A 14645-nucleotide genomic window follows, 5' to 3' on the forward strand; every position below is an offset into this window, starting at 1 on the left:
ATTATGCTGTGAGTATTAACTCTGAATCGCACGCATTGCATATAGGCCAACCACTCGTTTGAAAGCTAGTAAATCCCCTATTTACTGATACATCATTCTGGTCTGGTCGCTCGTCCTCTCCCCGCAGTAATATCAACGGAGGGGAGGGTCTGGCCAGCGAGATAAACAAGTGAATCAATACGCTTCATTGAGACGCGTAAGCAAATTAGGTCGCCACGCTGGCGGCCGTTTAATAGGAACGCTTTTGTCCTCTCCAGTGCTGCGCGGTGGAAACTCCTTTTACGCGATGCCGGAAAATAAACAGTATGCCTCAGTAGACTTTCCTTGCGATAAATAGCACTGTAATACTAACACGCAGCCAAGAGTTTGTACTTCCTACACTCCTGTTATCTATCTGCACTTTTTCCTTCCTTCTAGGATGCTGTAAGTCCATAATATTAGGCCTACTCATGACTTTACGAATAATAAATGTTTTAGGGTACGGCTGCGAGACGGAGCTTGGTCGAAGAGAATCCTCCGAGCATTGGCCTAACGTGGAAATCAGTCTTCTGAAACCGAGTGGGCGGCTGCTTGTGGGAGACGGCGTAGTGCTTATTTGCGTTAGCAACGTGTCAATAAACTCCGTTGCTTGGATTCAGAATGGCAAATTCGTTCCTGAAAGAAAAAATCACGTGAGCCGTAGGGCGTCACCGACGTTTCAAGTTCTAGAGATCCAGACGACTGTTCAAGCCGACAGCGGCAGCTACGCTTGCGAAATTAACAGTACATATCGCAGCCTAGAGGTGAAGTTGGAGTTCGACTCACAGGCGTCTGTCAGAAGTACGCAGGCCTAATTGATTGGGTGCTCGCCTTATTTTAATATACATACTGTATAGAGATAATCAATTCGGCCACGTTCACAGTTGGATATGCTGTCGACGCAGTTGTTTTTATCATACGAATCGCTCTTGATTATTTGCTAAAATTTCTCCTAACTTGGCTGGTGATAGCGTTCATACGTTTCAGAGCAGAGCTGATAAAAATGTTCGTGGACGTCCCCGCAAAACTCAAGAGAGACTTCAAAAAGTGCGTACTGACGCTTTTTTATTATAGTCTATGGAGCAGTTACTTCTGTTTACAGTTGGATCAACTCCGGCGGCGGCGGAACAAATTAATTAATCGATCTAATACGATGCTTTTTTGTCAGTATTCTTGCTGTCGGCTGTTGTCTGTGCATGTGCTCTTTTGATCTCTCCACTAGTTTCATTGTCGCACAGCGTAATACTTCTAGCTTAATCCCTTCTCACTAACATTTCGTGAACCGCCAGCGAAGATAAGATGCGGCTCGTAACGTTTCTATCGCGACTATGCAGTGTACGCTGTGTGAAAAGGCTGAAATCGCGAAAGCGGAGCGGTAAGACATTGCGCTGAGATGATACATAGTATGCAGCGCGCGCGGCGCTATACGCGGGGGCCCGGCCCTTTGAATGAGACGATTTTCGTATATTCATGCCTAAAACCGGTGGCAAAGCGAATTTCCTCTTCTGAGTCCAGACCCCTACTTCTAAATCAATTAGCCAAATATGTTTAGGGTCTACAGTAGAATTAAATTTTGCAGCGCATGCCCTTAGCAATGCGCACGTGATCTTTTTTGCATAGCTCCTTTAGGCTGTTGTTATGCTGTGAGAGAACTTTGGGAGAAGACCTGCACATAGGCAACTCTACCTAGAACCTAAGGTAAGAAACGCCGCATAGTCCATAATGAAACTGAGGCTCTCCGACGCAGTGTGGTAGACCTTAATTAATTAAAAGAACGAGTCCCGCCCATGCATAAACAGCGATCCCTCCGTTATAGCTACAGTGGAACTGCGTGTTGTGGAACCAAAATATAATCGCGAATGCCGAAATAACCTACTGTAGTAAATGCAAACGTGAATGGCACCGAAAGGCCGGCCAGACTCCGTAGGAGGGAAATAGGTGGGTGAGACATGTTTTAAATTTCAGTTGCTGCGACGTACGTCTAAGTTGTAAGAACAGACGAGTCCTTTTGTATACATGTGTGACGTGCATGTGACGTGCATGTGACGTGCATGTGACGGCAGGACGAGAGTGCACAAAGATAACACGGACGCTTAGAAAGTGACCATCTATAAACAAAGGAAGCGAGGGAAGGTGGGCGCGTTGATTGTGGTCCAAAACGACATGCGCACTTCTCCATATCTATGAGATGCGTGCACACACCTCATCCAGTTGAATAGGATCCGTTGACGGTGGTAGGTCACCGGGCAGTCGTTCATCTGTGTATACTACGGATACCGCAATGACATCAGTACGCTTTCTCCTAGTCGTCGTTCTAATCTCTTTCTATGCAGCCGTCGTGGTCAACTCTGAAAAACGCGCTCGGCGAGTCTTCAAGTTTGCGCTGTTGCCTTGCAAACTGAGTTGCGGCCGCGCGTGTCAGGGCGCTACCCTTCAAAGTAATTGCACTTGCGGCAGCAGTGCACTATTTAGGAGTTACACTTTCACCTGCTTTCCCCTCAAATTGATCAATTATGAAATTAAGCAAGAACATTTCAGTGCCTTGGGGCGTTTCAGTGCCTGGGGGGGTTAACGTTGCCTCAGATACGTTTGCATTGTGAAATTGTGAAATAAAGCGCTCAAAAACGATCCATCGATTCCGTTTGAATAGATCATCGCTTCAAAAGTTTCTTTCTTATCGTATAGCGAATAACAGCCGCGCGAGCCATGCAACTGCACGCGACGGAAATTATTACACTAAACTGAGGAAGGGTCGTCGCTATTCAAGCTCAGATCGTACCAAATTTGAAAACGAAGGAGGGGCTTATAGTGACGATGCTGCAGCTAGATGACGTCATCTTTCGATAGGAATAAACAAAAGGAAGCGAAGGTGTATAATCCAAACCGCGAAGCCACGAGCTTATCAATATTTTCTACGAAGTCTTATGTATGGCAACCCCATCCGTGTAGCTAGAATACGCTTGCGTGGGCATGGGAGGGGGCCCTCTAGAGGAAGCGATCGATCGTAGAAAGCGGAGACCTTGGCCGGTCCCTCTGAACCTGTAGTGGTGACCTACTCACCTTTTCGCGTCGCGGCTATGATAGATGCGTCCATTGAATCCAAGCGAAGCTGCTCCCTTGTCTCTCGTCTAGTGTGGCGACCAAATTACGCAGCGAACGAGATCGGCATCGTCATAAAAGCGTTTTCGAACTGTTCTCGTGTACCATCGCCGCGCTCGCAGCCGAGAGAAACTGGAAAGCTGGTAGGAGCCGCTGCAACAGACCCCGTATCAACGCGGGGTACAAATGACTAAAAATTTCTCAATAATAAGACGCATGCATTAGCGCAGCGTTTGCAATTACCAATCTAATTTTTGCTGATAATTCTTCAATTTCAATTTCCTGTCTTGCCTGCGTACCTCTATCCCCACTGGCGTTCACCACCTGTGGCCTAGTAGCTATACGCGCTTCGTTGCCTCTGCAAATTTTTCTCTTGATCGGAAGCTCGATTTTGATGCAGAATTTAATGTACGTGTACACATGAAGAAAGCGATAGGAAAAAGAGCAGCTCTACAAACAATCGCAACATGCGGCCGGTCACGCCTCGATCCTCACTATACTACGGTCTACCCCACAAGTTGAGCATCGCAGCAGGTCATAGTGGGAATTGCTCTGTTGGTGCATGAGCAGAAAAAAGAGCAGTTGAAGCCAACAGTCCCACATAGCGCCTTGCAATGATTTCGACACGCGACCATTGCCATCTGCTTTATCTCGACGGGCGACGGCCACTTTGTGATCAAATTCAATCGCAACGGAATGGCGGTTATTGTGGCATAAGCGGAGATGACCGCGAAGACCACGAGAAGACTCAGTGATGGATTGGCCATTGTCAAAGCTCAACCAATGTGTGAAATAGCTTCAGCAAACTCCGTGAACGATATGATAAGGAAACGAACGGCGAGTCTTATTTAGGGTTTCAGTGTTGGAGGAAGCGTTGGGAAATAATAATTGATGAGGAAGCATCGCTTGCATTGAATCAATTAATGCTGGCTGGAATGGCATAGCAAAGGTGCAACGTATATAAACAGAGGAAGCGAAAGATAATTGGTGGGATCGAGACTGCAGCACATAGGGAACGTGTATCCTTGGCCTGCATGATCACTATCAAAGCTCGTGCACCGGGGTACGATTGGGGAGCACAACTTGAACGTTTTCGCGGTTAATTACCGGCCACGCAGTTACTACACGCTTGCGTGGGAGGCGGCCCTCTAGAGGAAGTGATCGATCGTAGTAAGCGGAGACCTTGGCCGGTCCCTCTGAACCTTTAGCGGTGACCTACCCACCTTTTCGCGTCGCGGCTATGATAGATGCGTCCATTGAATCCAAGTGAAGCTGCTTCCTTGTCTCTCGTCTAGTGTGGCGACCAAATTAGGCAGCGAACGAGGTCGGCATCGTTATAAAAGCGTTGTCGGAGAGTCTTGAACTGTTCTCGTGTACCATCGCTGCGCTCGCAGCCGAGAGAAACTGGAAAGCTGGTAGAAGCCGCTGCAACAGACCCCGTATCAAATCGGGTACAGAACCAATGACTAAAAATTTCTCAATAATAAGACGCATGTATTAGCACAGCGTTTGCAATTGCCAATCAAATTTTCGCTGATAATTCTTCAATTTCAATTTCCTGTATTGCCTGCCAGTGCGTACATCCCCACTGGTGTTCGATCAGGCAGTGGGCTACGCGCTTCGAGGCCTCTGCAAATTTTTCTCGTGATCGGAAGCTCGATTTGGATGCAGAATTAATCTACGTGTACACATAAACAGAAGAAAGCGAGAGGAAGGAGGGGGGGGGGGGGGGGGGGGGGGGGATTAAAAAGACAAAGAGAGCAGTGGCATGCAGCTCTATACGAACAACACATCTATTTCTCAACATGCGGCCGATCACGCCTCGATCTTCACTTTATACTACCCCCAAAGTTGAACATCGCAGCAGTTCGCAGGGGGCATTACTCCGTTCGCGCATGAGCAGACCAAAGAGCAGTTGAAGCCAACACTCCCACATAGTGCCTTGCATTGATTTCGACACGCAACATTTGCCATCTGCTTTATCTCTGCGGGCGACGGCGGCTTTGGAATTCCATTGATCCATTGAAAAAAGGCGGTACTAATGCTAGCATAAGCGGAGATAACCGCGAAGACCAGGAGAAGACGCATTGTCGAAGCTCGACCGACATGAAATAATTCCAGAATATCCCGTGAACGATAGGAAACAAACGGCGAGCTCGTCCTATTTATGGTTCAGTGTTGGAGGAAGCGTTGGGAAATAATCATTGATGATCGAGGAAGCATCGCTTGCATTGAATCAACTAATGCTGGCTGGAATGACTTAGGAAAACGTGCAACGTATATAAACAGAGGAAGCGAAAGATAATTGGTCGGATGGAGGCTGCAGTATAGGGAACGTGTACCGTTGGCCTGGCCATTATCAAAGCTCGTGCACAGATGTGGCTTGGGGGAGCACAACTTGAACGTCTTCGCGGTTACCGGCCACGCAGTTAATTTTATGCTGGCTGGGATAGGAAAGATGCAGGCGTTTTATAGTAGCGTACCGTTTCCTAAGATCGAGGGTACAGCGTACAGGCAGACTATAGGATATAGTTGTGTGCGTAGGAGAAGAAAAATGTCATAACCCTCGTTGGAAAACAGACGAGGCATGTTCATTATTTCAGGGTCCCCACAAAAGTGAATGCGAACGCACAAACATATATTAGATGAAAGCCAAGATAGTCAAGGTGTGGGTCGGTGCTCTCCGTCTGCAGAAGAGTTCAGACAGAAGAGTGGGGTGACGGAAAACAGAATAAATTCTATTAATTAGCTCACAATCCATTGACGCGAAAAACGTCTCTATTCAGTCCTAAATTAACTGAATAATCCATTCACATGGTCTAAGGTGGCGGCTGCCAGCTAAGCACGTTTAGGGAGAAAAGGAGCTACAAACCTACTAAACCTCTAACCGCCTTACCTAGAGAGAGCCGCCCTGAGGCTGAGGGAAACGACCCGTGCACACTGACCATAGTCGGCCTGTGATGCAAAAACAAGTATAATCAAATCTACGTAACGAATGCGTGTCGTCCACGTGCTACCCTCCCTGTCACACACACAAATGAAGCCTCATGCACAGCCACGACACCAGCTCTCACTCCTGAACCTTACAGACGGAAACCAGCCTAGTCTATTTAGATTCGTTCGGAAATTGTTCTATGCCCAAGAGCGCTGGCTGTGGCACAACCAGGCAATCCGTGACGTGTAGGTGACAGAGAGTCCCGCTCCCTAAGTGCATGACTAACTCATGGGGGCCCCCAATCGGAAAACCTAGAAAAAATTCTTTTATTTTTGTCTGCGCTACACTCCTAGACAGACCACGTCGAAAAGTAGACCATACGCCGATTTTTTGCGGCTGGAACCTTTGGCGATGACGTGCGTTTCTGAAAGGCAAGAGAATTGCGTGCGTGAAATTATGAGAACGTGTCGCGCGCGCTTACGCATGCAGCAAGGCATCAAAGCGCGCTTCTTCGTCGCTGAAAGAACAAGCGGAGCCATCTAGAAAACGCATACAGTGTAGGCATAGATAGGACGAAACGCGAGAAAGGGGGCCCCGCGGTGAAAAGAAAACACGAATGCCGACATAACCTAGTAAATACAAACGTGAATGGCACGCGAAGACACGCGAGTGCGCACGGCTTGAGATCGCTCGCCTGCGAGTGAATGCACGCGACGGAATTAAGAAAGGGGCCCGTCACGTAGCGAAAGAAAGCGTTGCAGGAGATTCTACTGCCAGGGAGAAGACGCCTTTTGTTCATGAGAGTCGTTACGTATCGCGCGACTGGCGAACGATCGCGAAAACCTGTTGCTATCGTGTGGGAGAGGATCGCGCGAACGTTCAATTCAGGCGTTGACGCTTACCTGTTGGCCCGGCTCTGCTTCCTTGTTGAGAGCCTCGCCGATCAGCATAAGGGTCTTGTTCACGGATTTCTCTCCAATGCTTAGTCTTCCTATATTTCATTTTTATTTGTAAATATGTTTTCTCATAAAGACCTGTTCCTCGCTCCACGCACTATAGAGATACACTGTAGACTAGGTTCGGGGCCACCGGCTTTGATGGATTGTCGATGAAATCCCGCCACGCCTAAAAATTGTCAAACAGGAATGACGCATCTGAAAACTATCGCCAACGAGTGGCAACGAAGAGCATTTCGTTCACAGCCGTGCATGGTCCACCCAGCAAAATTTCAAGCAAATCGAAGCAATTCGCACAGAAGCAATGTAACCCAAAGCTGTCAGCGTCGATTTTCTAACTGCTTCAAGCATTCTAAGGGACGACAATTGAAAAGACGAGCCCATCGCCGAGCTTTATCGATTCTCTTTAGGTGGCTCTTCTTTTAAAAACACTTGCTAAAAATAGAGTGTAGTTGCAAAAAAACAGCGCGGGAGTGACGGGAGCGTGACGGGCGGTGCTTTCATGAAAGTGTCAAGGCACGTTGTCATGCTTTGTCCTTCAAGGCCTGAAAATGGTAGGCACAATGCGATGCTGGCGCAGAAGCAGCATGCTAAATTGCTAGTGCAGACCTTTTTGTGATTCGACAGTTGCGATTGCCACTATTCGCACCTTGGGTGCTAAACAAGGATCTCGAGGTCAAAAAGGCGTGGCGACGAACAATAAAAAGTCTACTCATATAGTCGAGCTCTGGCCTACACGCCAGACACACGGGTTTGACCTCGGCGACAAGTTACTCAACTGATCATCGACCGCTCTTCTTCAAACGATGACGACAATAGTTTGTGGCTACATTGACAAAGACGGCTCAATTCTGAGCGGGTCCGGATTTCGTGTGAACAGAGTCACGACAGGCAGATACACAGTCAGTTTTGACTCGCCTTTTTCGGCAGCTCCTGCCTGTGTCGTTACGCAAGTTTATCCGCAAGACTTCACCCGCAATGGAAAGACCCTCGACAATGCCATCATCACCAACATTGACAGAGACAAGTTTCAGTATGCCACTGGCGATCACCAAGGTGCTAACTCAGACAGAGCCGCTTCATTCATTGCCGTCGGCTGAAATGCATGAAGCGCGCCTGGGCTGAAACAGAACTTTTGCGCGTTTCTTCCATTTGCATGATTGTGTTTGTTCTTCGTTCGTCCCCCTTGTTTCTAAGCTGATGAAACCGCAAACCCCTGCATATAACGCCTAAAGAAGCGCAACACGCGATGCTCTAAGAGCTAAGCAGCAGTCAAGCTAGGCTGGGAGAAAAACTGCATTTGGCTTCCCCGTCTTCGCATAGAGCAAATCTAAATCTAATTCTGACAGCGTAGCTCAAGTACAAAAGAAGAAGGATCTCCCTTTCTATAGATTGCGTAAAACATGACGTCATCGCCCCGGCGTGGTCGGTAGCAGACCTATCATCGAACATACAGACAAGAAGTACAGCAACACCTTGGAAAACAGACGAGGCTCCTTCCTTATTTCAGGGTCTCCAAAAAAAGTGGATGCGCAAACTAATGACGCATATACATACATTAGATGGAAGGCAAGAGAGCCAAGGTGCGGGGCAGTCCTGTCCGTCTGCTGAGGAGATCGGAAGAAGAGTGGTAAAGGGAAACACAAAGAAGTCTATCAATCCTAAATCCATTGAGCTGAAAAACGTCTCTAATCAAAGCTAAAATTACCTGACGCAATCCTTTGAGATGGTCTAACCGAGGTGGCGGCTGCCAGCTAAGCACGTTCAGGAAAAAGGAGCTACAAACCTACTAAACCTCTAGCCGCCCTACCTATTGACAGCCGCCCTAAACCCTAATGCAAAGAGAAAGGAACCGTGCACACTAACATAGTCGGCCTGTGATGCAAACAGAGTATACGAATCATCTCTACGTAACTGAATAAATTAAACAAAAGGAAGAGACCACGATCGACCGTATGAATGTATAATTCTCTGAATGGCCACCCTATCCGTGCAGCTAGAATACGCTCTCAGTAGTTCAGAATACGTACAAGGGCAAGTGAGCGTTTTTGGGAGGGAGGGACCCTATAGAGGAATTAAGCTCGATCGATCGCGATCAATCGAAGAAAGCGAGACCTCGGCCGGTCCCTCTGAACCCGTAGCTGTAACCTTTATCGTCGCGACTATGTTGGATGCATCCGTTGAATCCAAATGAAGCTGCTTTCTTGTCGTTCGCCTATATATAGTGAGGCGACATAGATAGATAGCGATCCCACCAGAAATTACGCAGCGAACAAGGTCGGCATCGGCAAAAAAGCGTTGTCGGAAGGCCTTGAACTGTTCTCGCGTACCCTGCATCGCTCTATTCGAAACTGGAAAGCTGATAGAAGCCGCAGCAACAGACCCCGTATCAAAATGAAATACAGAAAAAATGTGTCAATATTATGACGCATGTACTGACGCGGTGTTTATAATTTTTGCGAGTTATTTTTCTTCTTTCAGCGCCATAACATATATAGGATTGAGTTTTGAAAGACTGTAAGTGTGACCAGAGATGTAGGGGGCCTAATTAGCAATTCTACAGCCTTTTCCTAATTATTTTTTTGTCACCTCAAAAAAAACGCAACAACCAAACACTTTTCTTTCTAAACGGGGGTTAAATTTCACGCGGACGAAACTTTTCAAATTTCTCTTTGATAGCTCTTTGGCTAATGCCAAACAGGCTCAACGAACGTAGAAGCTTGCCAACTGTCGGTGATGTTGCGTCCTTCTTCCACAGCTGTAGCACTTTGAACATGCGAGTGAAATTATCGCAACGACAGACCGCAATTTCATCTCGATCGTCCGAGCTTATATCCAAGTCAATGCTGATAGCTTGCCATTTTGATCCGGTGACAGCAGCGCATGCCTTCATCAACGCAACTGACACCAACTCTTCGTCAGCAGGTAAAGACACTAAAAAGGAATTCGTACACAAAAAAATTGACCGGAGCGCAAACCTGAATTAGAACTAGTGCCAGGAACAATTATAACCAAGTTCTTGATAGGACAAGAATTCTCTTCTCCTTCTGGTCGAGTGCAGAATAAAATGTCATTGAGAGCTTCGTCAGCAACTTTTTGATCTACTTCATTTGACGAATAAATAGGCGGATCTTCATTGAATTGTTTAAGATACGAACTGTCTAAATAGAACCAGTCAAGAACAACTCCAGGACTTGTTTCATCGCAAGCTTGAGCGATCATTGACTTCAGGTCGTTGAGAAATTCTTTGGCTACAGCCTCACATGCTGCAATGCTCGACCAGCGAACGGTGACATCAATGCAATGGCGCCCATTCTTTAGTGTCATTATGATGAGACACTCAACCATTTTGTCATTGACGATCTTCACTAATTTGACGCCGTCCCGCCAAAGTGTGTGCCTTACGTTATCCATACGGCAGCAGCGAGATTGAAGAATGACGAGCGACGACGGCGAGATGATATCAACGAGATAGTGGCACTCGTATCGTTGACCACGATACACGTCCAAGTTCGGATTTTCACCCCAAGCGTTGACTGGCATTGCCTCATCAAGAAGAGCAGGAATCTTATACAGTTTAGTCGATTCCTCCTTCGCCGTTACGTCAATGCACAGTTCAAGAGATAGCATAACATAAATCGCTTTCTTGGCTGTCACCATATACGGAGACGGACAGCCCTGCTCTTCGATATGCTTGCGAAACTGTTTCAGAGCAAATTCGGCATCTTCCAGTTGTGCAACGCCGGATTTATTAACGTGCTTGTCAAATGGATAATAGCGCGAAGCTAGAAGAGGACCAATGACGTTGTGACAGAGCCAGGGCGGACGAACACAAATTCGTCTACCCAAATTAACAATCTAAAAAAATAAATAACCAGAGTACATAATGCATATGTCGAGGTTATAACTACTGCACTCACAATTCCGCACGAGTCGAGATATTCGACGGCAACTTTTTTCTCTTCGTCAGTCAAGTGGACGCCAACTTGTTTAGCAACCCACTTCTCGAACTCTTTCAACGTCATGAAATATTCCAATGGCATTTTTCTCTTGTCATCGGAAGCAGAGAGGTACTCCTCAATATCTTGGCACAGCTTCGGAACATCATCAGCTGCCTGGGAAATACACAATAAATTCAAGTTTAACGAGATTTTGTCACTACCTCAAGCATTTCTCGGCGGATTCCTTTCAGCGTTTCTCGGCATTTCTTCATGTAAACTGAGTTGCTCTTACTGCAATCCATTGCGATTACGTATGAAATTTGAAAAGTGTCGCCGAATTTTTGCCGAAGAATTTCGGCGACTCGGTCGAGCTGAAATTTTTTCTCGATTCCTGCCTCCTTTTCAAAACCGATTATATTAATTATCAAAAAAAGGCGAATGAGTGATTTCAGGTGTGTAGGAAGAGTTCGCAATGAAGCTTTCACGAAGGCACACCAAAATTGCCCTTCTTCTAAAAGCTTTTCTTCTGACCTTATCTTTCCCTTCTCAATTGGAAGAACCAGAAAGAAAATTGTGTTTGATTGTCGGAAAAAAAACCCGTGAGCTTTTTGGAAGGTCAACTGAGCCCCGAAGTCCCACGTCGTCGCTTTGCCTACATCCGGAATAGGGCAGCTATGAATTTCAATTCCTGGTGTGCGATCTTCTAATCTGATCGGACGACGATCGAGTTGAAGAAGGGCAGTGACAAAAGTCGTCTTTCCCACTTTTTCATTACCGATGACGCAAACTTTGATTGAATCGGGTCGAGCCATTTCTCGTTTTTGAAGAACCGAAAATCGAGCAGCGTCCTATACCACTAATTACATAGAACGAAAAAATAATTATCATGACGCACGTAATGCTGTCGAAGAAGCATTCTGATTTCACCGTTAAGTGACAATTGATGGGGCGTATTTCCGTTCTAAAATTACTTTTATGGAGTCGGTTTATTCTGGAACGAACAAGTCACCTCGTCTTTACATGTGACATCAACACCTTTCTCTATCAAAAATTCGAAAATTAGCTTGTTTGATGATTTCTCTGCGGCCAGATGCAACGCATTTTGTTTTTTCTACAGGGATTGAGGTCGACAACAAGTGAGCAATGAGAATACTTACTGACCTTGTCTCTGGCTGAGAAATCTGCTCCCAACTTGATTAGTGTCTCAATAACGACGAAAGAAGGCAAAAATGAATTGCATGCCTGCAATAAAGGTGTCCTTCCCTCCTAAAAATACAATCGTCAAGCAAAAATTTAACTTTAAATAAAAATATCACCTTATCAACAGAATTGACGTCAATGCCTTTCACATTAACAAGGTATTGAAGTACGTTTCTCACTTCTTCATCGTCACACTCAGAGTGAAAGGTAGCATAAAATAAAGCCGTCTGTCCTTTCTGAGTAAAAAGAAGGTCATATTAGCTTTGAAGCAAGAATTATAATTTTACGAAATCTTTTGCTCGACAGTCAGCTCCTTCTTCATCTAAATAGCGAACTTTTGATGGCCGATCAACGGAACTTTGACACGCCTTCATCAAAGGCGTTTGGCCATCCTGAAGAATAAATAACAACAAAGTAGAAATAATGAAATCTCCAAACATAGTTGACGCCATTAACGGGTGCGTTGTGCTTCACAAGACATTTCACTCCAAAAAAGGTGCCAAGATGGCAGGCACCATGCAGAGGAGGTGCCTTCAACTTTTATTGAAACAGATATTCTTTGTTCATTTAGGAAACTCATTTACCTGTAGGTTATAAAGGATATCCTGATCGCTGATTCCCATTACATCAAATATATGATGAAAAACCTCTTCAGCTTCTTTCAATGAAGAAAATTGAATTTGAGCCACAAGCGTCTATTAATTGAAACTCGCGTGTCTATAGCCACATTAGTAATTATCAAATCTCTTACAATGTCAGCTGATCGTAAACGGTAGCCGCGCTTTTCCAAAATAATCATTTTCTTCACTCGTTCAACAGAACTTGCACAAGCATAATAATATGGTGTACGCCCTCTCTAAAATGGCAGTGTTAGAGTAACCATCTAATATCCACTTCCATGTCATACAGCGTCTTCCGCGGTGATACTTGCACCGTGATTGACTAGCCAATTCACACCAACAACATTTCCCCACTCGCACGCACAGTGAAGTGGGCGTAGTTTACTATTCTGCAGCCACGCATTAGTTGAAACTTTATAAATCGTAAATCATCGATACCCCATCTGATAGCTTGTCAGTGCTCTGACTTTCTTTCTGAGCTAAATAGCCGAACCACTCATCTGCTTCGTCGGCAGTCTCATACTCTCTTCCGGCCACGTAGTGAACGACTGACAATTCAGGAACAAACTATCGAAATGTAAACGACTCTATAGTGCACAGAAATGAAACCTTACATTTTTTTCCATACCTGCTCACGTCGAAATCCTTTTTCGGAAGAAAGAAAACTCTTTAGCAGACTCTGCTTACGTGAGCTAATCAATCGCTCGATCGCCAATTGAGCATACGACGTTCGTTCCTGTAAGAACAAATGAAATTGAGTAAGGTGAACTCATTTCGTTACGCGAAAAAAAGACGCATCGTATTATTCTCAATCACGTCTCGATGACGTTAGCCTCACATGCAACTCTATTTGATTTGATGCAACCGTTGGGGAAGAGGTGGAGGACCCCATCCAACAAGAAATGAGTACGTTGCGCATGCGCATATGGCGCTCAAGCGTGTCAGAACGATAGTGTAACTCTTGCACGCTGCATGAAGCTTTTTCGATGAATAGGCAGACCTAGCACAGGCTAGAGACAGCCACGTACATGTACCAACAGGGCAACGCCTTGCGGAAGTTCCACTCCCACAATCAAAGACTGGCTCCTCCTACTCTCGTGCATCAATGCCAAACATTGAAAGGCGTCTTTCCTTCTTCTTCAGATTCTGTTCTGTTTTCTCTGCGTTATAAATAAACATCATTCTAAATTACTTTTCTCGCAAAGCAGCCCATCTAGCCTCACCTCGTCTGTTGCTAGAACGTACGTCTGCCCTTTTTTCAGTGTCTCACGTAGACAATTTTTGACAAGCGACAGTTCGCCAACCATTCGCGTAGAACTGGCGTAAAACACTCCTAGAAATTAGATAAACGGCACTATTTCAAGTAGAAGCACTAGTAGTCTATCATTATCAGTGGCAGAAGCACCTAGGTACAAGTGTTGACGCTGGCTCTAGTTGAGACGTCACTCGATCAATTGCCTGTTTCGAGTGCAGACTCGTCTTGAATCGCTCGATGTAGTGCCACATCTTCTGCGGCATGGTCTTCAGCCACTTGTCCGCAGTATACTCCAGCTGCGCGTCTTTCCTGAACGAATGAAATATACGTTGGCGGTTCCGTTTGGTCGAAGCAGAAGAACGCGGTGAGGAGTTTCGCCTCGATGCTTAGAGGGTTTAGACTGCGTCTTTCTAACGACGGGTCGATAAAGCCTGGAAGACGGCTGACAGCCGGCATCGTGCTCCTGTTCGTGGAGTTTCTGGCGAAGAGAACACACCTATCGCCAACTCTCATCGCCTGAGGTTCTTGGCCCGTGGTTCTTGGCCTGGGTTCTTGGATAGAGAGTGCAGACGCAGCGTTCAATGACGTCACTTCTTACATCGACGCCTACGTCATTTTCTC

The 14645-nt window shown here is 46.0% G+C and overlaps 1 protein-coding gene and 3 long non-coding RNA genes across 7 annotated transcripts; 1 reads left to right on the forward strand and 3 right to left on the reverse strand.

Moving 5' to 3' along the window:
- The first annotated feature begins 94 nt into the window (after positions 1–94).
- Positions 95–1284, forward strand: LOC136193652 (uncharacterized). The gene is made up of 6 exons (XR_010671405.1): positions 95–196; positions 258–303; positions 359–423; positions 478–819; positions 876–1065; positions 1121–1284. It is a non-coding gene; the product is annotated as an uncharacterized lncRNA (long non-coding RNA).
- Positions 1285–3502: 2218 nt separating this feature from the next.
- On the reverse strand, positions 3503–4789 carry LOC136193798 (uncharacterized). The gene is made up of 2 exons (XR_010671472.1): positions 4341–4789; positions 3503–4265 (listed from the first exon to the last, which is right to left on the reverse strand). It is a non-coding gene; the product is annotated as an uncharacterized lncRNA (long non-coding RNA).
- Positions 4790–6118: 1329 nt separating this feature from the next.
- Positions 6119–7125, reverse strand: LOC136193741 (uncharacterized). The gene is made up of 4 exons (XR_010671433.1): positions 6955–7125; positions 6534–6591; positions 6412–6476; positions 6119–6363 (listed from the first exon to the last, which is right to left on the reverse strand). It is a non-coding gene; the product is annotated as an uncharacterized lncRNA (long non-coding RNA).
- Positions 7126–9454: 2329 nt separating this feature from the next.
- Positions 9455–14588, reverse strand: LOC136193710 (death-associated protein kinase 1-like). Of its 4 annotated transcripts, none has more exons than XM_065982656.1 (18): positions 14521–14588; positions 13993–14455; positions 13608–13929; positions 13398–13505; positions 13208–13336; positions 13057–13158; positions 12901–13005; positions 12734–12844; positions 12588–12680; positions 12437–12541; positions 12266–12385; positions 12111–12215; positions 11959–12060; positions 11845–11910; positions 11171–11797; positions 10929–11123; positions 9987–10866; positions 9455–9942 (listed from the first exon to the last, which is right to left on the reverse strand). In XM_065982656.1, the coding sequence occupies exons 3-18, from the start codon at positions 13692–13694 to the stop codon at positions 9644–9646; spliced, it is 3234 nt and encodes a 1077-aa protein (XP_065838728.1). In that variant the 5' UTR covers positions 13695–13929; positions 13993–14455; positions 14521–14588; the 3' UTR covers positions 9455–9643. The 4 variants fall into 4 exon arrangements, with proteins under 4 accessions (XP_065838728.1, XP_065838727.1, XP_065838726.1 ...); XM_065982655.1 differs by having other exon boundaries at positions 13993–14102; positions 14175–14573; XM_065982654.1 differs by having other exon boundaries at positions 13993–14123; positions 14175–14573.
- Positions 14589–14645: the final 57 nt, after the last annotated feature.

This window comes from Oscarella lobularis, chromosome 12 (genome assembly GCF_947507565.1).
Source record: "Oscarella lobularis chromosome 12, ooOscLobu1.1, whole genome shotgun sequence".
Taxonomy (NCBI): Eukaryota; Metazoa; Porifera; class Homoscleromorpha; order Homosclerophorida; family Oscarellidae; genus Oscarella; species Oscarella lobularis.